Source organism: Cyrtonyx montezumae, unplaced genomic scaffold (genome assembly GCF_038088225.1).
Source record: "Cyrtonyx montezumae isolate F1298 unplaced genomic scaffold, pur_monq_1.0 scaffold_4, whole genome shotgun sequence".
Taxonomy (NCBI): Eukaryota; Metazoa; Chordata; class Aves; order Galliformes; family Odontophoridae; genus Cyrtonyx; species Cyrtonyx montezumae.
The window spans coordinates 16,593,321-16,618,760 of record NW_027072045.1 but is presented as its reverse complement, the minus strand read 5'-3'; the positions used below and the strand labels follow the sequence as shown (position 1 = coordinate 16,618,760).

Here is a 25,440-nt window from a genome sequence, read left to right as displayed (position 1 = left end):
GTTTAAAAGATGTGTCACATCTTCATGCTGCCTTCTAGGAAGCTTTAGTCATGGCATATCAGTGGTGGTGGGTCTTGAACACATTGCAGAAAATGTCAGTTACACAAATAACTTGGGGAGGTGTTCTGAGCAAGGACATCTGAAGCTCACTCATCACACACAGACTAGGTAAGTCATCATACAATGGCTGTCAACTGAGAAATAACAGGCAAAGAAAATGAGAAAGTTTGTCATCTGGAGTATCTTCATGTTTGTATCAGGCATTTGTTTCTGAAGGAAATAAATTTCAATGGAAAAAAAAAAAACAAGGGAATTAACAAGTATTTTTTAAGACAATAATTTCCCGCTTCTGCCACCATATCAAATTACAAACTTTCCTACAGATTAGTGAGGAAGATGGAAGTGAGAAAATGTGCATCTTTAAAAGTGCTTAAGATGATCTGATTACATGGTGCTCATTTTTGATGTTCACGCAGAACATTTAAAACAAAAACTTCCACTGAAATCATGTTGTATCAAATAGTGCAATCCACAGCATACTCCCCAGAGCTTGGAATTGGATGTGTAGGTTGGTCAGCACTAGGGCTCAGCACACCAACTGTCCAACACCTTATTTTCTGCAGCTGATAAAAGTCTTGCAAAAGCATATCCATATTCCCTATTTGGCATATTTGGATCAAAAACTGAAGAAATCCAGGGCTACAGGAACATGTATTACATCTTTCAAAAAAAACAACCCTCTTCCCTGTAGCATGCTACTATAATTTGTATGCATCTCTGTAAATTCAGAATCCCACGTGCACCTGACAGAGCAAGCCAGATCTGAGCTCTGCAGCAGCCAGCTCAGCCAACAGACATGCACAGAAAGACCAGCTGCAAAAAAGATTTATTTCCTGATTCTTTAAGGCAGTGGAAATTCTACATGGCAGACCAGCTGCACACATTTCTCATTCCCTAAGCTAAGCCCATCACATTTTAGAGCATCACTGGCATCTTTATTCTACAGGGCTGACGCTTGCCAGTCATTTCAAAGTCTCATACTGATGTTTTCGGAGGTGTAGATCACTCCTGGGTACTTGTTCATCACAGACATCTCCAAAATCTCTATTTGAATCACAACAACAAACACGTTCCCCTGAATTCTGACAGATTTGCAAAGCTGAGAGCCTTTCAGAAGGTTGGAACATTGTAGGCAAAACACAAATTGGCAGAATTGCTCAAAGGAGTTTGCAGTTTGCCTACAATCACTTGGTTTAACATTGCAATTATTTCATGACAGTCATAACCACTAGACACTCAATCACTTAGACTCAAATTATATATAAGGATAATTTCCAGTTAATCAGATACTTTTCAAAACCATTCAATTAAGTCTCATATCCGTATTACTATGGGATGGGCGACACGTTCATTCTGGAGTGGGACTGAAGTTGCAGCTTTCACGTGGAGCTACAGACAACGAGCAACTTATGCCAGGAAAAACGGATGTTTCATAACACTGGGCAGTCAGCAGAAAATAACTCATAGCTGGAAGAAGACTGAAGACCTCTAATAAGGTTTCTGAAATGGAGTTATCCCGGCAAAGAGCTTTCTCACGGCATTTTATTCTACCTGCGTGAACTCATTCATCAAGCACGGAAGCGTTCTGTCAGCTTTGCTTCAACACAACAGAGAAAACGGAAAAGACCACGTCACATAAAGTTAAAAATACTGTGGCATTTTCCAGGAGGTTCTGCTGCCGTAAGCGCACGAAAAGCGGTCCACCCCCCCACAACCTCCCCGGGCAGCGCTGCGGAGCCGCGCCTAACCCGGGAGCAGACCGCCGTAAAACGGAGCATTTCTAGCTCCGTTATTTCACCGCTGACAGACGCAAGCGTTATTTTTCTCAAACTTGTCCGCCAGCCGCCCCAGCGGAGCGGAGCACGGCAGGAGCCCCTCCCGGAGCCCCGCGGAGCCGAGCGGAGCGCCCCGACCCGCCGGGCCCCGACCTACCCGTGCCGCCGCGCCGCACGCCGCCGGGATGGGCGGCAGCTTGTCTCCCTCCTTCTCCTCTTCCTCTTCTTCTTCCTCGTCCTCGCCCTCCTCCTCGGCCGCCGGCGGAGCCGCGCTGCCCTGTTCGTGCTCCGGCTCCGCGCCGAGGGGCAGGGCGGCGGCAGCCGTGGCCGCGGGCGGGCTCTGCAGCGACATGGCCCCGCTGCCCGCACGGCACCGCTCAGCGCCCGCCGGACCCCGCGCCCTCGCTCCTCCCTCCCGCCGCCGAGGAGCCCCGCCGGCACCCGCTGTAACGCAGCGGAGGAGCTTCTCCCGGGCGTTCGGACACCCCCGCACGGCGGGGCGGAGCGCTGCCCTGCCGCCCTCACCGCGGCCTGGCGAGGAGGGGCGGTGCGGGACGGAGCGGCGCGGAGGCGACCGGACCCGCTGCCCCGGCACCGTAGAATTACACCGCCGCGCCACCTACAGCCCGCGGGCAGGCGGAGGGGCTGCCGCCGCCATGTTGTTTATAGGCGCCTCATAGAAACGCGCTTGGCGACCGGGGGCGCCGCGCGGGGGCAGCGGAGGACACGGCTACGGAAATGCCGTAACGCAGGAAAAGGCGCGGAGCCGGGAGCGCTGCGCCGGCCGTACGGGAATCGGGGCTGGTACGGCGGACTGCGCAGCCGCGCTGTGAGGGGCTCCGCTGGCAGGGGCGGGGGGCGATGCCTGGGAAATGGATGAGTAACGGGAATGTGGAAAGAGACTTCGGCGTGGGCACCAGCCTGGCGCTCCCATTCTTCCTCAGCACTTGAGTGGTGGTGTATTTTACACTCGCAGTCAGTGCATCCGCGAGGTAACACTGTCACGGTTTCAAGTTACACTCTTTAATGAGCAAAACGTATATTAAACACGAAAGGTCTTCTCCATGTGTCATTGGCAAACCCAGAGTGGGACAGGGCCCTCCTGGTGATGGTGGCACTGCCCTTGGCTTGGTCTGAGCCCAGAGTGTCAAAGCCTCCATGCTGCAGGCAGGAACTGCTGAAGCTTTGCTGTACAAAAATAAAAATATATATAAAAAAAGGAAAAAAATCATCTTCATGATACCTGTTGTGTTGAACTGGTTGCAGTGCAACATCCAGACCAGCTGTAATGCAGTGGTTGAGCACTGGGCGCAGTTGGTTTGGTAGAAGGAGGCCTTGTAGCTTTCCTGATGTGAGAGGGCCCTCATGGCTGTGTATACTGAGCAACAAAACAGTCCTTCAAACCCCTAGCTGCCAACGGAACCTTTCAGCCCACTCTTAATTTTATTTAAAGACTTCCCTTCCCAGCATTGTGATCCAAGGTGTGTGAATAGTTGCACACCACTTGGCACAAGTCATCAAGGTGGTCTCTCAGGTGGAGGTAAACCACATGATAGTTTTCCTCAGTGCTGGCATTACATGAGTAGCTCCTGCAGATCGAAGCAGTGTTAAAGATCTCTGTAAGCTGCATAAAAGCAAGTACGTAATAGGTACTGCAGCAGTAATCTAACACATTGAAAAATGCTTTCCCTTTCTCAAGGAACTGGCAGACCTAAAGTATATTAGGTTTCATTAAGAAACCCCTTTGTCTCCTTACCATGTTAAATTCAAAATTTCTATGAAGTTTGCTTCTCACTGTGCTTGCTTCCTAGTAGCTCTCAGTGGCTGGCATGAGTAAGTGGCCCACTGCAGTTAAACAAAGCACCCCAGACACTCACTTATCTTTCTCCTTTCCTTGCCAAGAAATAACATAATGATAGTAATTGCAACAACTTCAGTACAAGCAGCTATACACCCAGTGGTAGTCCTCAACTGGAAGTAGTTGGCACAGCTGTTCTGTGGAGCCATGCCAACTGGAAACATGGAAGGATCTGCTCCCTTGAGCCTGCAGGGAGAGAGAAGAAGCAGAGAGGGATGGAAATGTAGGAAAGCAAGTACACAAATGAATTAATTTTTTTTTCCATATAAAAGTCTGTTTTTCAATAGCTTCAGAAATACTGAAATAACCTTTTACTAGGATTATTTCATGAAAAGCTAATGCAACAGAGTAAGACATCAATTTCTGCTGTTCACAGAAAAAATGAACAATATCCTGCACTATTTTAAGCAGAAATATTCTATTGAACTCAACTGATTCAGGGGAATATTTTAACCCATGACAATTATGAAAATAGGCGAAAATATACTGTTAAAAATGTTTGTTCTTATTTTTGTAAGAGAGCAAAAAGGCCACATACGGAAGGCAAATGAATTTTCCTGCTTCTAATAGAGGTAGCAAACATCTGTTGCCTAGGGTTTGTAACTAAAAGTATTTCTGTGTAATTCTTATATCCACGGTCCAAGAAGCAACCAATGATGGGAAAGTGACTTTAACCATACAACAGTAATTGCCAAAGCGATAAACAAGGGTAGTGGGCAATGGAGCAGTCAGAAAATAGGACAGTCTGTTTAATAACGCACAAGATTTGTGGGATGTACAACCTCCAAAACTTTGCAAAACTAAGCAGAGATATACAAGTCCTGTTTAAAAGACTTTGTAAATTTGTTGGGCAAGTGTCCTCAATACCTAGATGAAGTTCCATGCCCATTCAGTACTTTTAATATGGAAGTGTTTGCAGACCATTTGTTTGCATCAACTTTCATATTTCCAGTTCTTTGTTTGAGGCCAATATTACTTTGGCTTAGCTCAGTGGCAGCTTTTCTATCCTCCACATTCTCTCCTTTACCCTTCCAAAGACTCTCTCCTTGCTTTTTAGAATCTCATGTAAGCGGCTTAAAAATCTTAGATCACATGGTGCCAGCTCCTTCACAGCATTTTGGTGGAAGACAGGGTTCAGTCACAAACTGTTCCTCATGCCAAGAACATGCTGCCTGGGCCTACACATTCACCCTGGTTCCTGGATGAGTTTGCAGCCTGTGCCGGGCCCCATGCTGGCATGCCCCACTGCTGGCTCAGATAAGCGTAACTACAGTAGCTCCCCTGAATGACTATGTAAGGGATACAGGCAGTGCATGACCCTGAATGCATTTTCTTGTACTGGTGGGAGAAAAATATCACCTTAGCAGTGAGTCCTTCCAAGCTGGAGAGAGTTCCATCAACTTTTTTTAGGATTATCCTCAAATGTATTTATTCTATCTTAAAAGTTTGCGTTGCCGGGAAGGGGGGAAAGTCAACTGCACGTCTCTGTGCTATGACGTGGCCAGGCACAGACAGTGACAGGAATGACAGATGGAAACAAACCAACTGCTAACATTTGTTCATAAATGATTAGTAAATGCTTACAAGTAATAGATACGCTCACAGAGACTGGCATTTGGGAATGATACACAGACAGACAGACGCACACACAAAGTTAAATATCCTGGCTAGTATTTTCATGACAAATAATTGAGTGTACCTTGTCACATCTTCCTATACAGCCAGAATTCAAAATTCAACCCTAGCCAAATTCAGCTCTGGTTCAATGCAGGAATGTTAGTGGTGGTTTTTGCCAACTATAGTGTTGCTTTTTTTCTTTCTTTCTTTCTTTTTTTTTTTAAGATGTCCCTCAACTGCTTCACTAGTGTTTGCAGGAATGTCAAAGATCTCTAAGGCAAGCTGTTATACCTCCTAGTACAAATATATCTGGACCCTTTAACAGATGTGTGCTTTATGAGATGGACCTTGAGTGGGCACAAGAGGAAGCATTGGAGGGCTGATACATCGAAAGGGGAAGCAAAGGCTGGAGACAATCCATTTCTTCTCTATGGGAGTGAGAGAGTCATAAATGGTTGGGAGTTTTCCAACGCAACAGGTTTTCAGCAAAACATTTCAGTTTCAACAGAAAGACCTGATTCATTGAAATGGAAATGTTTTACATAAAAGCATCTTCTCCAGTGACCTTTTAGCAGGACTCAGGCAGAATTCCATCCAAATCCACCTGTTGCTCTGCCAACACTTGCTGTGTGAATTGTATCAAAAACAGGGACTTCATGACTTCTGAACTCCTGAGCTGCTTTGTCCTCCCATACCACCTGGCCACATCATCCGTAAGGAAAGATGGAAGGTCACATCTGCCCCATACCTGTTCTTAGACTACAGGGCCTTGGCACTTGTAAGGAATGACTCCACTCTTGCATAACATCTGTTGGTAGCAGCCATCCATTTCCCTTGAATTCAGACTAAAGTAAAATTGTGACTTACAGAACCTGAATACTGAATATACTCCAACTCCCCCAGCTATGTCTGTGTTGTTTCCCCTGTGTCTAATATTAGATGCAGTGATCTATAGGTCTCCCTTACTTTTAGGATCTGTCCTCCAGTGTTTGGGGATCCCCATTTTTAAAGTGTTTATAAACAGGAAAATGATGCAGAGAACTCATCAGCTAATTCATCTGAGGCACTTACATGCAAGTTACCCAGATGTTGTTTCGTCTCGTCGGATACTCAGTTTTATTCTTCTCACTGGCAAATGGCAAACCTTTGATTGAAGATACACCACCAGACAGGGTACATCCTGCTCGTGCATTCCTAGTACAGAGAAGGAATGGCTAATAAGCAGTTTTGTCTTTTCAGCACTGTTACATTTTCATTTCAGGTTCTTTGACATTACTGACTGGTGCAATACAGTGTTTGTACCAGCAAAATGTGAAAGGCTCCTGGTCACCGGTGTCTAGGCAACAGCCGATTTTTTAGGTCACTGATTAACTCTTTTTGTTTTTGTCTACCAGAGTAAGCTGAAATTTAAATTACCCCTTGCCAGGGAACAGGACCTTTGGGTTGAAAGAAATAATTACCTTCTCTTTTTAAAACCACTGTGTATATTTCAGTGACAACCAGAATGAAGTTATATGCTATGGTAACACTGGAAACAAAAATTCACCAAGTGAAGAGAGCAAACTTCGTAACCACACAATTCTAAAAAAGTTTCCAATTTTTCTTTCCAGAAAAATGGCATTAGTGGGGAATTGATTTTGTCCTGAATATATTTTAACCACCACATTCAATTTCAAAAATTCAATCATAGTTAACTTCACTTAAACTCTTAAAAGATGCAGTAGTAGAGTGATCTTCCCCAGGTGCTGCAAGGGAAACAGCTGAGGCTTGGAGATACATGGTGCCTTGGTTGTGTCTGACCTGGAAATTCTTTTTAAATGGGGGGTAGATATTAGATGCAGGATTTTAGCCAGCTCCTGTTCAAACATTACATAAAAAAAAAAAAAAAAAAAGAGAGAGAAATGTGCCATGTTAAAGGGGAAAAATTATACAACAGTGATTAGAATTAAGCTTTCTGTTCAATGCAGCTTCGCGGATTTTGACTTACTTACCGTGTTAGAAAACTAGCTTGTCTCTCTTTATAAAGAGAACACGTTCTTGAGCTGCAGTGAAAGCGAGATGCCAGTCAGAGCCCTGCAGCGCGCTCTCGCTCTGCGCTCAGGGCTGCCGCAGCAGGCGCGGTGCCCGGGGCAGCAGCTCCCTCCAGCGCCCGCTCAGCGCTTCCCACCCCGGGGCTTTGCTGGGATCTGTTTGCTCACGGGAGTTTTGAGTTTGAGCTTCGAAAATAGGAAGTCTGGGATCAGATCACGTGTGCAATCATTCGCGTATTTTGGGAACTAATTGTACCAAATCCCATTCCCTATGTGCAGCTGAAGCCAGGTGTGAACCCACCTGCAGCTGTGCCTCACAGCACCCTTCAGGATGTGTTCTCAGGCAGTGCAGCTGCACAGAAATACTCACATTCAACCAGAACTTGTCCCTTTCTAAACAGTTTCTATTCTAGTAAACCTCCTTTTCAAACTTAAAGCACAATAAAGTCTCATCGGTGGGCACGGAACAAAAGGAATGATCCTAACACAACTGAATAACATAATGAAACAGTGTTTAAATCTATTTGTAGAAACTTTATGAAAGCCTAGCATTGGTCTAGATAATAGGTCTGATGTATCTGACTTTTTCCTGAGAAGCTCTTTTAAGAAATGTTTCCTCTTAGTGCTTTTCCTGTGCTGCTGCTTCAAAAAAATAATTCATCCAGCATTTTTCAAAAAGATCTTAACCTCTACATAATCTTGTAGACCCCCACTGGGTCTGTAAACACACACTTACTGGAGTCCCGAAGATACACAGCAAAGCAGGGAATCCTGCTGCCACAGACACTTTTCACGTAAGAAAAGCAAGAAATATATATCAAGTAAGAGATACTGGAACTAACAGCTATACCAGGTCCATGTATAAACCATTACTAGTCTTGAAGCTAAAATCTCTGTCTCCCAGAATTAAGTCTGATATATATATATTTTTTTTTCTTGACTGGCTTTGTCTCACAGCAATTGTTACTCAGTGCTAGTGTGAGCAGAACATCACTTTCCTTACAAGTCTGGCCGATGAATGGGGGTCATCACACTTTTCCATCCTGAACTGCTCCTACTCACCTCTCTAGAAAAAGAAACGAGCAGAGGAAGGGTCCCACAGAGCTTCCTGTGAGCCTCTGTCCAGCAAAAGAGGCAGATAAGGTGATGGGAGAAGATCTGCCCTGTGTCACAAAGCCTAGAGAGGAACTATGCATGTAGAAGCATCTCCCATATTTTCAGCTGATAATGCAAAATCCACTGACATTGAGTACAGAGGTATCTGATTTGCTGGAGATCACAGTAAGAGTACAGACCCTCTCCCAAAACAGCAGCACCAAGTGATAATTTCATTTGTATTCAGCCAAGTTGTTCTATTTATAATAACCTTTCAGGTGACCCAATCATATTCTTGGTGCAGTACTTCTAAAGACGGAGATTACTTTCTGTCTTTCCAGTGTATGAAGTAGTGCACTATATAAATAATGCAGCTTAATTACCATCTATTTGAAATGTCAGTTAGGATCAGGTACTGTTTATAAACTTCTGATTTTTCACAGTTTTTATCCAGGATCGCTCAAATTTTCATCAAGCTGAAACTTGGTATATAAGCTGCCAGCACAGACACTAGCTTATTCCCAAAATAGAGTGTGTTAAAGTTTGTAAAGGTGTTGAATGGCTTGTTTATACAGTAGTTGCAGATGTTTTAGTCACTTTGAACTAATGCAGAAGCTTACGTATCACCTCCCTCCCTCCCCGTTCTCCAACATTACGGTTCTTATCAGTAAAGAATAAAAGGTAAAAATCCCAGAGCAGCATCCCCTAGCAACATTCATTAATAACACTCATTTTGGGTGAAACAGAACTATCCTAATGGATTCACCATAAGAGAAAGAGAGAACACCTCAAGTGAGCATAACATCATCCCAAAGGATGACATATTACCAACAAAATCCTGAGCACCACAGCCTACCGCTACCAACTAGGTTAGGAAGATTCTCCTCCCAGAAATAACTGTGGCCTCCTTCTCAGCAGTGATTACTGCAGGGGACAGCCCTAAATCCTCTATCATATTTAATAAATCTAAAGCATCACAGTTAAAAAAAAACAACCAAAAACTGATATATACCATTAGAAATTATGTTCAGTGATTCACAGTACTGCTTGAACGGCCAAAATCTGCCTCTCATAATAAACCAAATCAAATCTATTTCCACATGTGAACATTTGTTCAATTTCACACAGGTAAAGAAATGTCTTCTGACAGATCCTGCTGTTAACAAAGCTGAGTTCTAGTAGATTAGCAAATAAAATCAGGAGATTATAAAATACAGGGTCTGTCATGCAGAATCTCCTATCAACAGCAGCAAGTCAATGTGAACATTAACCTGCATGCTTTCTTCTGGAAGAACCCTGGAAGACAGAAGGGGAGAGAGAACCCAACTAGTGAGGTTTTGCCTGGTCAGGAGCCTGCCTCAAGAACAAGTTTCCATTTGTAACAAATGAAGACAAACGACACATAATTACTTTGCAAGCATTTTCAATCATTGGTAAGAAGTATCCAATATTATAAGATCTAGGTTTTAATTTTATTTTTTTTCCTAGATTTGAAGATTAATTACAGAATGCAAAGACTGTAATGAGGCTTCAGTGGAACTTATTCACTTGATATGAACTTCAAATACTTGGCTATATATTTTCTTCCAGTATGCAGTTCTTGTTAGAAAGCAGCACATCAATTACTCCTTTATTCTACCCCACTCGGAGAGGAATACTCCATCTGTTTGTAAAGCAAAGAGAATTTACAAAAATTTTTACAAATATTTCTTAGGTTTAGAACTCTTTATTCCATGGAATTCAACTAGCTTCAAATATAAACAAAGACAATATTACACATTTGCTCATAATAATGCAATGTACTCACTACTCAATCTTTTTTCCTCTGAAGAATGACAGAATTTCAACAGTCATTGGGTATACTTCTTCACAGAGCCATTCATCAGTAGTTTTTCCTCTAAAAATTACATCATATTATGTTCAGCAATGTGAAAATAACAGATAATGAGACCATATCAGGCACTTAATGGCCAAGATTTAGCAACACATACCCATGGTAATCACAACACGCAAATGTTTTAAGCTTTTCTGTCAGAATGAAGCAATATGAAGAAGCTGAGTTAATTTCTTATGATTTCAGATAGCTGTGGATGAGAACTAATTTATAGCCAAGTTTTGAAATCATACCAGCAGGAGCTTGCTTTGCAAACAAATACTCCAGTATGCAGTGAGGAAGGTCACACACAGCTCATGCCATCATTTGATGGGAACCTTGTCAGGAGGTCTCCTCCCCTCCTGCCACTGCTGTCCTTGCAAAATAGCAAACGTTTTCTGATCATTATGTGCTCTGTGAACAGTTTCTGTAAAAGCTTGTTTACAGAAAACTCAGGGATTCACTTTCTTAACTCTACAGGCCTAGAGGTTGATCTAAATCATATTTGTTAAAAAAAAAATCCTCAGTCATACAAATCTGAACTTCAAAAACTTAAAATTCACTTAGCAATTAAAAACAATCAAACACAACAGCAAAAAACCCAACCAAGCCTACAAGGAGTTCTTCATCATAAATCATTTGCTCTTGAAAAGATAAATGAAAAATTAAGGATTTCATTTTCTTCCTAACATTTTTCCTAGCATAGGAGCTTTCAATCTCCTACGAGTTTTTTCTGTTGCTGCCTACAAGTGAGACTAATACAGGCTGGGGTTTTTCTTCATAAGTTATCCATGCTGGTGATAGCCAGCAGAGGCTCTAATGCAATGAAAACTTCCAGATAGTAGAAACCACTTCTGGGGTGGAAAGAAGCTCTCACCCTTCCTGCCTTCCAGCTACTGGCTTTCATTCCATCACGTCTTCCTTTATGTATGCAGGGATGCCTTTTGTTGTCACCTGTTTCTGCTGCAGTGAGCGAAAACAAACAAACAAAAAAAAAAAAGAGTGATAGAACATTCATGAAAAGCCATCCTGATGCTGCAAGGACTAGCAGTAGTGCCTGAGCCCAGCAGTCCTTCTCTGCCTGCGCTTCAGGCACCAGTTCCAGGCTGGCATTCACTCCACTGACACAGGTGTTTACAGCAAAAGACACCAAGATCAACCTACAAGGGAGACTCAGACAGGTACCCCTTCAACTTGGGGTTTGGAATCCAAATCCACTTCTTGCACTTAGCTGCGCAGAAAGGGAATGCTAACATACATTGCATATTGTGAAAACTGCCCAAAGAAGGTACAGTGAATGTTTTTTGCCTGTGGTGTAATTTGACACATGGTATGCCACAGCAAGTTTCAAGGGCAAAGAATGTGATCCTAGTATGTATCTGATATAATTAAGGATGTATGACTTAAATGCCAGCTCATGGTAGCAGTCTGAAGTGATACTATTGGACTGAGATAAAACATTGTGGCTTTGCTTCCCATCTAGGGAATTGCAATATGTGCTAAAAATACTGTTGAGCACATGGAAATACAGAGTGTTATTGCATACGGAGAGGAAGAAGGAATGTCAGACCCATTAGAAGCAACCGTAGAAGAGGGACAACTTAGCACTGAATGTTCTGAGGTAAGGCTTTTGAAGCTGCCAGCGAGATAAGCTGGGACTTGGTTGCCATTCTTTCCTGCTCCCTCCCCTTTGTCCCTCACAGGATGAGAAAGCATTCTGTTTGGAAGTGAGTGGTAAGTAAATAAAGCATACAGGTAAGCAAGTGAACCATATTAAGGATCAGTTTTTTGCCACACATTTTATCTCTGTAACTCCTTGGGGATGTTGTTTTGTCACAGGAAGAGTCATTTATTATTTAGCTGTACTTAAAGTCACTCATCTCTGAAGAAACATGGAAGGGGATGCTGTTTGATAGGGAGGAACTGTAGTGACTCTTGCTCCCTGCAGCCTGTCGCGTACCTGGGCACTGCTGTCCCAACTCTGGGTGGCACACAATGACTGTGATTTAAGAGAGCAGCAGAAGAGAAAGGTGCTTCTGACAACCTTTTTAGAAAAAGTACCCACAACCCTTTGTGAAATTCAGATGACAGAGGGCAGCATCCACTGAATTATTTAAATTTGTACATAGAGGTACTACAGCCATATAAGCAGAAGAGAGAGTTACTTGTGAAGGACAATAAAGTAATAAACAAAATGTTCTGGATAAATAACTAACTAACCAACATGATGAGATTTCAGCCTTAGAGAGCTATCGAGTTAATTCCTGCCCATTTTACTCATATGAGTAGTCTCATTAAGAGCAAACTGCTTCTTAGTAAATTGCCAGTTATAATAAAAACAATTAAACTTGTTTTTGTTCTTCTTCTTCCACATTTTTATAATTCTAGTCATTACTATTAAAACTTGTACTTTTATACTCTTTTTTGCAAAAAAAATTGCAAAATACTCTTCACATCACTCTGCTAAACCACTCAGTTTCCTTGCTCTGCAGGACTTTGAGTTTAGCATATGAAAAAGAGTCAGAGCACAAATAAATACATCCAGAACAGGTGCACAAGAGGGATGATGAAACTGTCTGTTCACTGCCCACAGGAGATACATGGCTCTGCAGAGCTATGAGGGAGGTGGATCCAGAAAGTGGGACCCGGAGAATTCCATACCAAAACATTGATAGCATCTGATGCACACAAGAGGTATGCTGAGCGTCCAGAACTGCCTGTCCCACTGTACACAACACCATGCAGACAGTGATCATTTATTTGCCATAAAAAACAGGTGTGCCTTATAAATCTATCTGAAAGGTGAACCCCATACCAACACGAGGATAAAGGTTTTGTAACTTTAATAATTACTTTTTTGCTCTGACTTTTCTTATCCCTTAAGTAGGGGTATTAGTGACATAGTGACTTCTATCAAGTTATTTTTTTTATCGTTACCTTATTTTTTTTTAAATTTGGTATATGTTTATAACGGTTCCCCACTCTACACAGAGAAAATTGTGGTTACAGCTCAAGGTAACAGCCTTGAGCAGCAAGTTTCTTCTAGAAGACTTGTTTCTCTATGCTATTCAAGAAGCCCTTAAAGCCACCCTGGTGAATGCCTACCTAAAAAATCATTATCTTTAATACGTATGCATACAATACTTAGAAAAGCCTGAGAAAATGAGTTAGCATAATTCTGTTAAATGCCGTGGGTAATATTTTCCCTGAAGAACCATAGATTTAGGAAGTGGCTGTGTAGGGTGAATAACCCAAAAGAATAATATTCACAAGAAATAATGAGGTGGATGGTATATTTTCCTTAGCTTATCTGGATGGTAAACAGACAACCAGTAAATAAAGAGAGGCTCACCTTTTACAGATGGTCAAGGCTTGCCAATAACTCCACAGGAGAGGGATCTCCAACAAGAGACCCTTCCCCAGTGCTGGTCAGCCCTTAAATGGGGTCTGGGAGAGTTGGAGCCAGACTCCAACCCTTCTGATTACACAGGTACATTGCCTTCACCTGTGCTCCTACAGCTGATTCAGTGCTCACCTCAGGTGATCAATCAGTGGTTCAGGCCATGATTCAGCAGTTCCCATACAGGCTGGAAGTTGTTTCTCCTGCTCATGAGAGGTGACACTCCAGAATACTGTTCTGTGCCTGTTCTTCTCAGTAGAATTGCTGACAGGGAGACTGGTTCTGTGTGCAGTGCGCCAGCTACAGAGGGAACAATTTCCCTTTACTGCTGTTGTGCACGAAAGAGGACAATGAAGAGAAAAAAACTGTCAATCTGTGTGTGATGCAGAAAAATGTAAGTGATGCTAATAGCTGGAAATAAGGAAATAGGCTGCTCAGTGATCTGAAGAAAGAGTTTGCAAGGAAGATAAGAAAGTGAAACTTCCTGTTTTCTAGCAAAAATATAATTTCCAAAATAGAAAGTCATTGTTCAGTATTTTCTTGGTTGGAAATTCTCCAGGAAACTACAGACTGTTTAGTGAGTCTGAAGTAGTTAATCCTTACTTCTTGCACGCTTGATGAACAGGTATGGAAACGTCCTGGATGGCCCTAAAGCTGGAATCTCCAGATTAAGGAGGGGAATATGGTCTGTCTTAAGGCTGAATGTGGTCATCGCAAAGTTCTTCATTGTGCACTGTGGTGGTACTCTGCAGCCAGAAACACAGTACTTCTGGCTGTGTTAAAGATTTGTCACGAGAATCAGACAGAGGACTATATCCAAGTGCTTATGGGTCATGGCAAACACATCCCAAACTGAAAAGGTCTCTTGGGTCTATGTACTGCATCAAGTCCTGATGTATACTGGATTTCCTACATGTTTCTACAACACAAGTAAAAACTATTGATGGTAACGTATTGCTGAACAACTGAAAGCACAGGTCAAGGATACAAGACAAATCCTTATCCCTGTTGTTTTCCATTTGCTCATGTGCAGTGAGTATCTGTTCCTATGGCTTGTTCCAGTCTTGTGAGCAAAGCACTCATTGTGTTGAACTTGGGGCTTATGTGAGCTCAGCTCACATGGGAAAGCAGATTACAGAGGGCAAGTCTGTAAGTTGAGGTGTACCACCGTGCCCTTTAGTTTCTGCTGTATAAACTTAGACCCATTTAATTTAGACAGTTCTGCCTGAAATCAGTGGCATAGTGGAATTTTTGCTGAAAGGTGGTTGAAAAAGGAGATAAAAAGTTAGTGATAGAAGTGAAGCCAAACTATAAACGGTGTGAACCTTGTTTTCCTTTTCAAAGTAAAATTAAATGTATGTGATCTATTTTAAAATGACAAGATGCTTTTGAAATGTATATATATATATATATAACATCTCATTTTAGTAAGAAGTCTCACTGATATTCATTTCAGCTACCAGACAGATATTTGGATGACAGTGCCTGTCAGTTTGCTACAATTCAGTACAAAGGGAATTTTTTCAAACATTGCCACAGTATGAGGTTTTTGTTTGTTTGTTTTGTTTTGTTTTAAATTGAGATCTTATTACTATAAAGCCAGTCAACTGGGAAGAATTTCTCATGCTTTAGGTGGCAATAAATCTTCCAGAACAGTGCTGACCAACACTTGCATCAGTCTTCTAGTTTGCATTATTTAGTATCTCCCAATACAGATTGCTGGAATTAGGGAAAGGTCTTAGGTATAAACTTCAAACATTTCCTTCTGAGTTTTGGTCAGCTTTGTATGACTTTGCAAGAGAAATATGAAGGAATTCATCAATAATACAGACATGGCAAGCTCCAGCTCAAGGCTTTAAGTTAAAAAAGAAAGCAAAACCAAAACAGCACTTCCTTCTCTTCTCCCCCTCTTTCTTCCCAGCTAAGTGTTTGACAGACTTTGTGAGACGCCTTGGAACAATTTCCTTTTTTGACACTTCTAATTTAAATGACTTACTAGAAATGAATATTTTATGGCAAATCAGTACTCTGCTCTTGAGAGATTCTTCTCTTTAGTGCTAATTATTTCAACAAGACCTATACTAAAGGCAAATCCTGTTACTTCTCTAGATTGTCTACATTTACACTGTAAAACTAGTTTCATAGAACAGTTAAATTTCTTATGTTTGGTGTTTCCTAATTTTTACTTTTTAGAAACTCCCACTTAAAGAAGTGATACAGTTTAAAGAGACATAGAGTTTGGAAACTGTAGTTAACCAGATATAGCCTCATTACTTGAAAAAAAAAAAAGCAAGACTACTAAAATGTAATCCTTACCTTCATTCTTGAAGCCAAAGCCATCTTTGATTTCTGTACTACAAATTCCAAAGGCATTTTGTATATAATAAAGCCATGTTTAACGCTCCAAGTCAGTTTGAAACTGTGTATTGACTGAGAAACACAGCAGAGCCTGTTTAGACACCTGTAAGTGTGAAGATAAGAAACTTAGTTTCTGCTAGACTTCACAACTCTCGTCTGAATAAAAGCAAAATCAGGAAAACCTTCTAGCTGTAATAATTTCACAAACTGATAAGCCCAGAGGTAATAAAACACAACACTTATGCAGAGACTGTCATTTGATCAAACAGAAAGCTGGGAGTCTTTTGAACAAGACCAGGACAACTCTGTGTACAACCAGATTTTCATAGATCTGGGTTGTCAGTGTGTTGGATACACTTTTGAAAGCTCTTGCCACAGTCTCTAAATACGTTGTGCGTGCTGAGGAAAATGAGTAAAACAAAGCCCATGCTCTTAATCTCATCCTTTGTAGCTCCTTCTTCGTCTAGTCACACAGAACATTCAGCAGACCATTTCTCATGAGCTGCAACTAGAGAAGAGTCCTCCTGCGTCCTGGCTTCTGCCTGACCCTCATGGATTAGCTGAGCATACAGGGGGACCCTAGCATTTTGAACCTGGATAACAAAAGCAGATGGGAATGTCCTGCACTGTAGGCTCTGCAGTAACACAGCACAGGGGTTCACAGATGCATTCTGCCTGTCCCATGCTGATATAATTCTCCAGGTGACAGCATTAAGTGCTTAGGGCTACTCTGTGTTGCTGGAATAGCAAAAAGTACGCAGCAAACAGCACGAATGACAGTGGTAATAATATCCGAAGTTGTGAGCAGCCTGAAGTTTGGAAAACACCTCAAAGGAGGAAAAAACTGGAATTTCTTATTTCCACTGTTTGTCCTTCAACCTCTGAGCCCAGTGCCCAAGATCAATTTTGTCTTTTTGAAGTTGTTCACGGGAACCAGACTTCACTGCTTCAGGTAATCCAGACAGCTTTTCCCTCAATAGCCACACATGGCCTTTAGACAGCACCACTACGTTTTCTGACTGAGAGCTGGAAAGCTTTGCCTGCTCTGAGCTTTACACACTGTTACCACTTCCCACATCCAGTCTCCTAGAGGCTTGGCATCTTTATTTCCAGTAATCAGGTGTCTGAAACAATTCAATTCAAGTTTTATGAAGTGCGCCTTTCTATAAGGATGGAGTTATCATCACAAAACAAACTGCCATTTATTATCAGACTCTACAGATTTTGACAAGTTTATTAGTTTTAGATGTGGAACTTAACTACCTCCTGTTCCTTGACTATTACAAAAGTCACTATGGCCCCTTAAGCACTTAATAAAAATGATGAAACAACAAACCAGCTGAAATGATAGGTAATGCTGTAGGATTAGCTCTGCATTTAAAATGAGCTTGTACTGTATTATTTAGCAAACACAAGGGTAAATGCTTGTCAGATGGTTCTTTTGAAAGAGCAGAACAAGTAGGACAATTTGGGGGGATATAATATATTTAGGATTAAGTCTTTTAAAGGAAAATCCCTTATAACACTGTAGCTGAAAACAAACAAGGTGTAATGCTTTCCATCTGTCCATAAAAAATATTGCAATTCTGCAGCAAAACTGAGCTGGTACCTGCAAACACTGATTTGGACCTCTCTGTGGTACAACCTTAATGGTTCTAAGTATGAGGTGTTCTATTGTGCACAGATGATCACAGAATCACAGACTGTAGGGGTTGGAAGAGACCTCTAGGGATCATCAGGTCAAACTCCCCTGCCAAAGCAGGCTCCCTGCACAGGTAGGCATCCAGACAGGTCTTGAATATCTCCAGAGAAGGAGAATCTACAACTTCTCTGGGCAGCCTGTGCCAGTGTTCTGTCACTCTCACTTTGAAGAAGTTCCTTCTCATATTGGAGCAGAACTTCTTATGCTTCAGTTTTTGGCCATTTCCCCTTGTCCTGTCCCCACAGACCTCTAAAGTGATGATCTTCAAGTGCAAGAGATTGTTTCTCTATTTTCCATGATGAAACATTTCCAGTAGTTTTATGACATTCAACAGCACTACTTATGAACAAAGGACAGATTGAATTATCTGTGTTCACAGCTACTTCGCTTTTATCCTCGGCCTTTCTCGATTTTTCCTCAGTTTTATCCCACCTGTGACCGTATAAACTACATGAGCAATTGTACTTCTGTCAGGCTGGTGACCCTGCTGGAACTGCCAGAATCAAACTGGGCTGATAAATCTCAGTTTGGTAGCTGCTGCCAGACATAACAAGGACATCCACTGGCGGCAGTAAAGCTCTCTATGTAGAGAGGTGCCTCTCAAGGAGAGTAAGGGTGTCTCATGTTGTTCTGCTTGCTAGGAGTTTGAAAGTCGGGGGAATAACAGCAGCCAATTATTAAGAAGTTTTATTGAGTGGTTAAGCACTTACTATAAACACATATTAATTAGGTAAAGACTAAATCAATTAAAATGATTCTTCACATGAAAGCTGACACACAACAATGGAAAAATTACATATTCCAACAGAAAATCCATCAGTATTTACCTCCTTCTGGTAACACAATCATAGTTTAGGCTAAGCTCATCATAAAACTTAAATGAACTGGAAAAAAGAACATTCTGTTTTGCAACTGTTAAAAACAATTGACTATGATGTAAAGTTCTCCATCAGCTCTGGCAGCAAGTCCTTACTCCTTCAAACTCTTATGTACACACTTTTTAATCTTCTGTAATAGGGACTTAAAAAGACATTAACTTGGCTTAGTTTGCATGGGAATGATGCAATCTGGAGAGTAGTGTTTGAAAAACATTGTTTGCAAGGTTGTACTGGGTGACAGCAGCACTTAGATCTGTCAGAAATCTGAAACATACACTCACTCTGAGAACGACTGGAACAGGAAAGCAAAGTAAGGTGATTCAAGTCCCTGAGCTGCAGTTCTAAGTGCAGCTCCAGAGTCCTGTGGCACGTGGCCAGGTCTGTGGGCAGGCCCAGAGCACACTGGCTTTCTCCATTAGCAGAAATCCCAGAATAGATCTGATACAGAGCAACAATAATTCTCACTTCATCTGCGCTACTTAGCAAATAAGCTTGCTTAACTAATTTTTCTTGAATCATGTTCTGAAATAAAATAATTCTTGCTTCAGATGAATTGAAAAGGAGAATATTCTAAATGCATGAACAACTGATAAGACATGAAGAAAATGACTCCCATGTGTATGTGATTATTATAAATGTGACTTCTCTTTTAAAAAGAGTGCTGTAAACAAATGCATAATCCAGTTTATTAGCTGAAATTGGCTGAATTACAGCTTGGAAATAAGACACACATGGTGGCAATTACCATACTTCACAACAGTTAGGCCTCTAAAAAGCCTAGTTCATATGTTTTTCCTGTAGAAATTGCAGTCTTTTTAGCTTGCCTCACTAGATTTTCAGAAACATCTTTTCAGATGCCACTGATTCATCATGGGAGGTCAGACCTAGGATCTGTCACTTGCATGAGTTGGGGGTAACAGTTGCAAAAGTAAATTATACAAAGAAATAAATCTATTTTTTTACATCAGCTTTGAGATAAAAGCTTCTCAGAATTAAGAGAAAAGATCCTTTGGGGCAGAAGTAGCTTGCATTTAAGGCACTTGTAGGATGGTCAGCCAAGTTCTTGCTCTGTTGCTTACGTAGCTCGCTGTTGCTCACCTACTTACTGTTGCCTTGCTGGTGTAATAAGCCCTGAGCACAGGGCCACTGGCCATTTTGGAACAAGCTTCTCTCAGAATGTCAAGAGGAAAAAGCTCTCACGCTACAAACTGACAGCTCAGTGTATCTTGTGGTTTGTGAGTGCTCTGTGCTGGAATGCACTGGTTGGAGTGGAAGGAGTAAGGTGGATCCTGTGGAAAGGAGCAGTGATACAGGCCTGAACCAGAGCACCACATTCAACATAAGCAAATGACTATTGTTGCAGAGTTTGGACAGATGGCTGGCAAAACCAGCCAGAGGCAATTCAAAGATAATATTCATGTGATGTCCCACTTCCCCACATTAAGGAAATGCATGTTAACCCACTACTGGCACTAATCCAGCACTGAGCTAGGACGTTAGAAGGTCTCAAGCAGAAAGCAGGGAAGAGTCTGCCTGGAAACGACCATTCTCAGAATGCAATGATGTAACAGACGTAGAAAAATGAAGAAGAAATGCTTTTTTTCTTTCCCTCTACAAAATAAAGTTGTGGAACCTGTTGCAGGGTGTTGGTCATAAGTCTAAACAGGCTAGCAAAAAGAAAAAAAAATGTAAATGGCTGAAACTATGGATCATGATAGACAGAATGCAATCTTGCACTCAAGATCTTCCCAAACTACCAAAAGATGCATCAAGAGAATCTTAGAATCATGAAGATAGGAAAAGACCTCTAGGATCATCAAGCCCTACCATCCACCCATTACAGTCCACTAACCTCAGTGCCATATCTACACTGTTCTTGAACACCTCCATAGATGGTGGATCCGCCACCTCCCTGAGCAGCCTGTTCCAAAGCCTCACTGCTATTTTTGAGTATCCATACCACAGCTCACAGCCCAGATATTTCAAGAAGATTGTGTAGGTCCTCTGGCCTGTACCCATGTGAACATACATGCTGTTTCCCTTCCCACATCGTCTCAACAAGAACATGCATTGTAGGTACTACAGACAAATCATACTTCAGATGTCAGGTCTAGTAAGCTTCAAGCTGATTATCTGAGAGCAGAACAGCCACCCACCTGTCCAGCCACAGAATGAAACCTTTCTGTCCATGAACACTTCGCTTAGGTATGAGGTGGGGCAGCAATGGGACTGTTTCGGTTTTGCTTCCCAAGGCCTGGTGATGCTGTGGGATGTTAGTGGGAGCCTCCTTGGATAGACTCCTTTATACTGAGCAACTCATCTGCCATGGGCAGAACCTGGGACCCAAATCTGCCCCAAGCCTATGGTAATTGCCAACACAACAACCAATCATGACATAGTACTTTGCAGACATTATTGAAGCAATAAATTTTGGGTAATTTTGCTAAATTTTGGTAATCTTATCCTGGAATAACTAACATGCAAGAAGGAGAAAAATAGACCTTACCTCTCCCATCCTAACATGTGACCTAGAAAACCAGTGAAACATGACAACTGTTAAAACAACCACACAAATAAAGCTCTCTATCTGATTGATTCCAATACCAATGGCTCATGGTTAAAGTAGCTGGAAAAGTATGAAGATAAAACGTCAAGTTTAAAGCTAAAGGAACTAATCGTGGCCTCAGCTGGGATCTCCATGACTTGAAAGCTCTACTTCTACCCAAAGTAATTGCATTTACAGGCACGAAGCAACATCCCATGAAAAAGGTATGGTAGCTCTGTCCTCTTTCCTGTGCAGCATAAAGACAGACATGCCACAGGTTAGCTCATCATGCTGCACTCTGGGATTCAGCAGAGGATAGTAAGAAGTTACTTTCCATGCAACACATGGGCTAAAATTACATTGGGGCCATGCCAGTCCCCACCTGCCCTGAGCCAGTCAGTAACAAGAAGATTTTTCCCTTTCTTATGTTACAGCTTCCCTCTAGTTGCCAGAAAACTTCAGATTATTTTTGGATTTCGTGCTGCTTCTAATATTACTTTCCAATAAAGTGAAAGAAATTGTCACTTGCAAAAGGAATGAAGTTAAAATTGAACCTGTCATAAATCTCACAGAAAAAGCTGTTCAAATGACATCAGATAGGAGGGTGATTTGAAAACTCCCTGAAGGACCTTAAAATACAGTATGAGAAGAGAGATGCCATCTAGTCAGTCCTCTAGTCCTACCGGCATTCATAACTACACAAAACAGCAACATAGGAAGGATCAGGAAAGATGAGAAAGAATAATGAGTGAAGGACCCAGGAAAGTGAGTGTTCCCCCATCTCTGTCTCTACTTCATTTCAATCTACAAAGCCAAAGATTGCTTTCCTGTCTGTAGAAAATGAAAGTCCTGCTCTGTTCAGTTTCAAAGCGTGATCTTTTCATACCAGCAATCTGCCTAGACAAGCAGAACAGTTCAGATAAATCTTTCTAAGCAGCTTTTTCTCCCCCCTTTTCTGTAGGGCTCAATAAATGGTTGAGATATTTCTTGAAAGAATAATAGCTGATCTTCTGCTATGCCTCTGGGCTTGTGGCTGTTAATTGGTGACAGCAATTAAAAATTATTGCCTTGTAAATTGTTTTCATTACCAGACTAGTTCATGAGTTGGAGGGAGGCAAAGGTGAACAGGGCCATGGCGTGCAGTGCATTTCTCAGGTTGGCAGCCAGCACTAGCACTATTGCTGCTATTTCTTCCTTCCTGTGAAAGCTGTACATGGAGCACCACTCTGCAGCAGGACTGGAAGCATGCAACTCATGTCATAGCAGATTCAAAGTGCTGGCATAGCAATAGTCCCTGCGTGTTTATGTTCTCATCTTTGCTGCTGGCTAGGCTGAGCCTCTATGGCTTGCTGGGTGGACCAGCAGGACATCATGACTAAGGTTTCATAGCAAGGCTCCTGGAGGCAGTGGTTCTGGCCTAACTCTTTCACTAAAACAAATGGAAACAAAACTAGATACTAACTTATTTACATAAACAAAGACCCCAGACTGTAATTTCTATAACTCTTCCTTTGATACAGCCCATGCACAGCTCTGTGGAAGCCATGAGGAAGCCTGTTAAATCCTTTACAAGACTGATGGTGGCACATAGCAGAGAGAAGACACTACAGAGTGGGCTGCCAACTATGACAATTTCATCATCATTCAAACTTCACCATCTGTTTGACATTTCTTCAGGTTCTATAGCCACAATCTATTCTTTTCAGACCAAGCATGGACATTCTCAAACTGAAACAGTTTGCCAACCAACTCTACAGGGGGCTTAAAAAAGAAAAATGTCACTTCTCCTTTACATAACTAAGGGAAATCCACAATGAGAAAGCCCTAATAGATACTTCACTTTCATTAAAAATTTCCAAGGGTTGAAGAGCAGACGATCCAATAGAGTACACGCCAAGAAACAATCCTTAAGAAGAATGAAATGTTAGGTAACTTTCAAGGATACCCTAAGCAGATATTACTGTAAGAATGGCTGTAAGAATCTTAGGCTAGAATTCCAAATTTAACTGGAAACAGAATTTTGTCACAGTGATGTAACTGTTGCTGTAAACATTTTATATTGGAGAAATAAGCTCTTTGTAGCTAATAAAAACATATATTTAAAGACAGTGTACTTTACAGGTCAGCATTACACTTCACCCCCAGTTTCCCTTTTTTTTCCATGTGCCCTCCACATTGCTTTCTTGCTGAAGGCTGTAATCTTTGGGAGAGAAGGTAGTTGGGATCTACATGAACCTAATAGTCTAAACTTGTCTTTTTTGTTAATTGAGACCAAAGAGTTTAATGATTTACAAGACAACACTTCTGCTTGAGGCCTTCTTTCAGCTTTTATTAGCTAAATATGCAGATCTTTGGTGAGAGGCATTGCAGGTTCCAGTACCTTTAACAGAAAGCATCAAATAGATGCAATCTGGACACTTTAGGTATTGCTCATTTAGAAATGGTTGAAAAGTCTTATGTTTAAAAAACTTCAGCATGTTATGGCTAGCCAAACAAGAAAAAGAATGAAAATTAAAAAAAAAAAAAAGCATATTCTCTCAGGAATCTGTCTAAGGAAGTTATGGGTGTAACTTCATGTCTCTTTGGCATTGGCTAAAATCTGTAGCAGGAAATACTGTGGAATGTCCCTGGGGAAAGTTACAGAAACAAAAGCTGTAAAGTTAAAAGAAACTATAAATAAGAGAACTGATACAGATCCTTCAGATAAATGAATCTCCTATTAGACTGGAAGTCTAGAAGAAGATGGTTTACCTTCTGGAATTAACAGCTTATGCAGAAAAAGAAAAGCAACACTATTGTGAGGATGGGTTCCCTGAGCAGTTCCTGGGACTTCTCACTTGGAAAAGGAGAGGAATTTTCTTTTCCTGTGCTGATATGTTTTTTTTAGTTATGGCTGCAATGGGAATGAAGGAAACAGAAAGAACTCCTAAGCCATGTGAGGATGTAATCAGGGTTCTGTGTCTGACCACTCTTTTACTATTTGTATAAGATGTGCAGGTCTCCACAAGTCACCCACCTTACCACCACTGGATCCCAGCACTGCTCGCACAGTGATGCCGCAAAAGCCCATGATTCTGCTGGGGAGATCCAGTCCCAGAAGACACGGTCAGAAAACATTCAAAGGATTTGTGTGGCTTATTTTTCTAAAAGCAGGAGAACTCATTGGAATAGAGAAGCAGATACGTGCTAAGAAAATGTTTCAGCATCTTATGTAAGTACTTCTGTAGCATCATTCAAAGCCCAGGGACTGACTGATCCAGGTAGTATTGACAATAGTTGCCTGATAGCACTACAACAGCTCCTCAGGGAGATCTCACCTTAAAAATCAACTGCTGGCAGAGTGAGGAGGGAAGAAGCTCAGGTGGAAATTCTCCTTCCTACATCCAAATCTTTAGGATGTCATGTGGACCCAAGTATGTGAAGAATACAGCTTTCACCCACAGATGGCGATGAACACAATCTATATATCCAGAAAGATAGAAAATTACATATTTAGACTCAAAGAATGCCAGCATATACCCTGAGGAAAGGGGATCCGTGTTGTGTTGAAACAGAATAATGAATTTGGCATGAAAAAGTTAAGAGTCAGATTGGTATAACATCTCATCTGTCCATTCACCAGGCTCCTGTGCAGCACAGAAAAGTGCAGACTCCGGCAAGAGCACTGCCTCATCCTAAAAAGGCAGAGCTGTCTGCTGGCAACATAGTCTGGATGCCTTCTATATGAACTAATGCAAACCATCAGAGAGATGCTTCTGTGCGGCTAAAGGAGCTCTATCATCTTTCCATCAGTAACAAAGTACGGTCATCTTTACAGAATTATTCGTGCTGAGTTGCACATAAATGCTGTGCTCATGGGTGCGCTGTATGAAAATCTCATGTTACAAGAAAAGGCACTTACTGATGTCCTGAGTTACCCTCTGCATCTCCTTGGACTGGAAAGCACAGGGAAAAAAACACAGTCATGATACCTGAATAGCAAGCATTATTTCTGCTCAGGGAATACGATCTTATTGAAAATACTTGATTTATTTTTTCCTCTGTAGTAAAATGATTTTGTTTTTTAGTTTGACTGTTTAGGACCTTGCTTTGTTTAGATTTAACTTGATATGACTGAGTCCTTTAGAAATAATAGATGTGCTTTGGAAAAGAAGCCACAGCACAGAGGGGCACCTATCCAAACAACCATACTTCTGCCTACTGCTGAGAGGAGATGGCAGGGTACCTGCTGAGGTAGGAGCTTTGGCTC

At 41.7% G+C, this 25,440-nt stretch overlaps 2 protein-coding genes and 1 long non-coding RNA gene across 5 annotated transcripts in view; 1 reads left to right on the top strand and 2 right to left on the bottom strand.

Annotated features, from left to right (window-relative positions):
- HECTD2 (HECT domain E3 ubiquitin protein ligase 2) overlaps positions 1 to 2,432 on the bottom strand; it is a 34,240-nt gene extending 31,808 nt beyond the window's left edge. For both annotated transcript variants that reach the window (XM_065745995.1, XM_065745996.1), the window contains exon 1: positions 1,993 to 2,432. In XM_065745995.1, coding sequence (XP_065602067.1) covers positions 1,993 to 2,187 — 195 coding nt within the window. In that variant the 5' untranslated portion in view covers positions 2,188 to 2,432. The remainder of the gene's footprint in view (positions 1 to 1,992) is intronic.
- RPP30 (ribonuclease P/MRP subunit p30) overlaps positions 1 to 25,440 on the bottom strand; it is a 260,717-nt gene that overhangs the window by 86,915 nt on the left and 148,362 nt on the right. The gene's annotated exons all lie outside the window — the stretch shown is intronic.
- On the top strand, positions 11,846 to 23,679 carry LOC136055002 (uncharacterized). Of its 2 annotated transcripts, none has more exons than XR_010622796.1 (3): positions 11,846 to 11,929; positions 12,902 to 13,002; positions 22,712 to 23,679. It is a non-coding gene; the product is annotated as an uncharacterized LOC136055002 (long non-coding RNA). The 2 variants fall into 2 exon arrangements; XR_010622795.1 differs by lacking the exon at positions 22,712 to 23,679 and adding an exon at positions 15,902 to 15,964.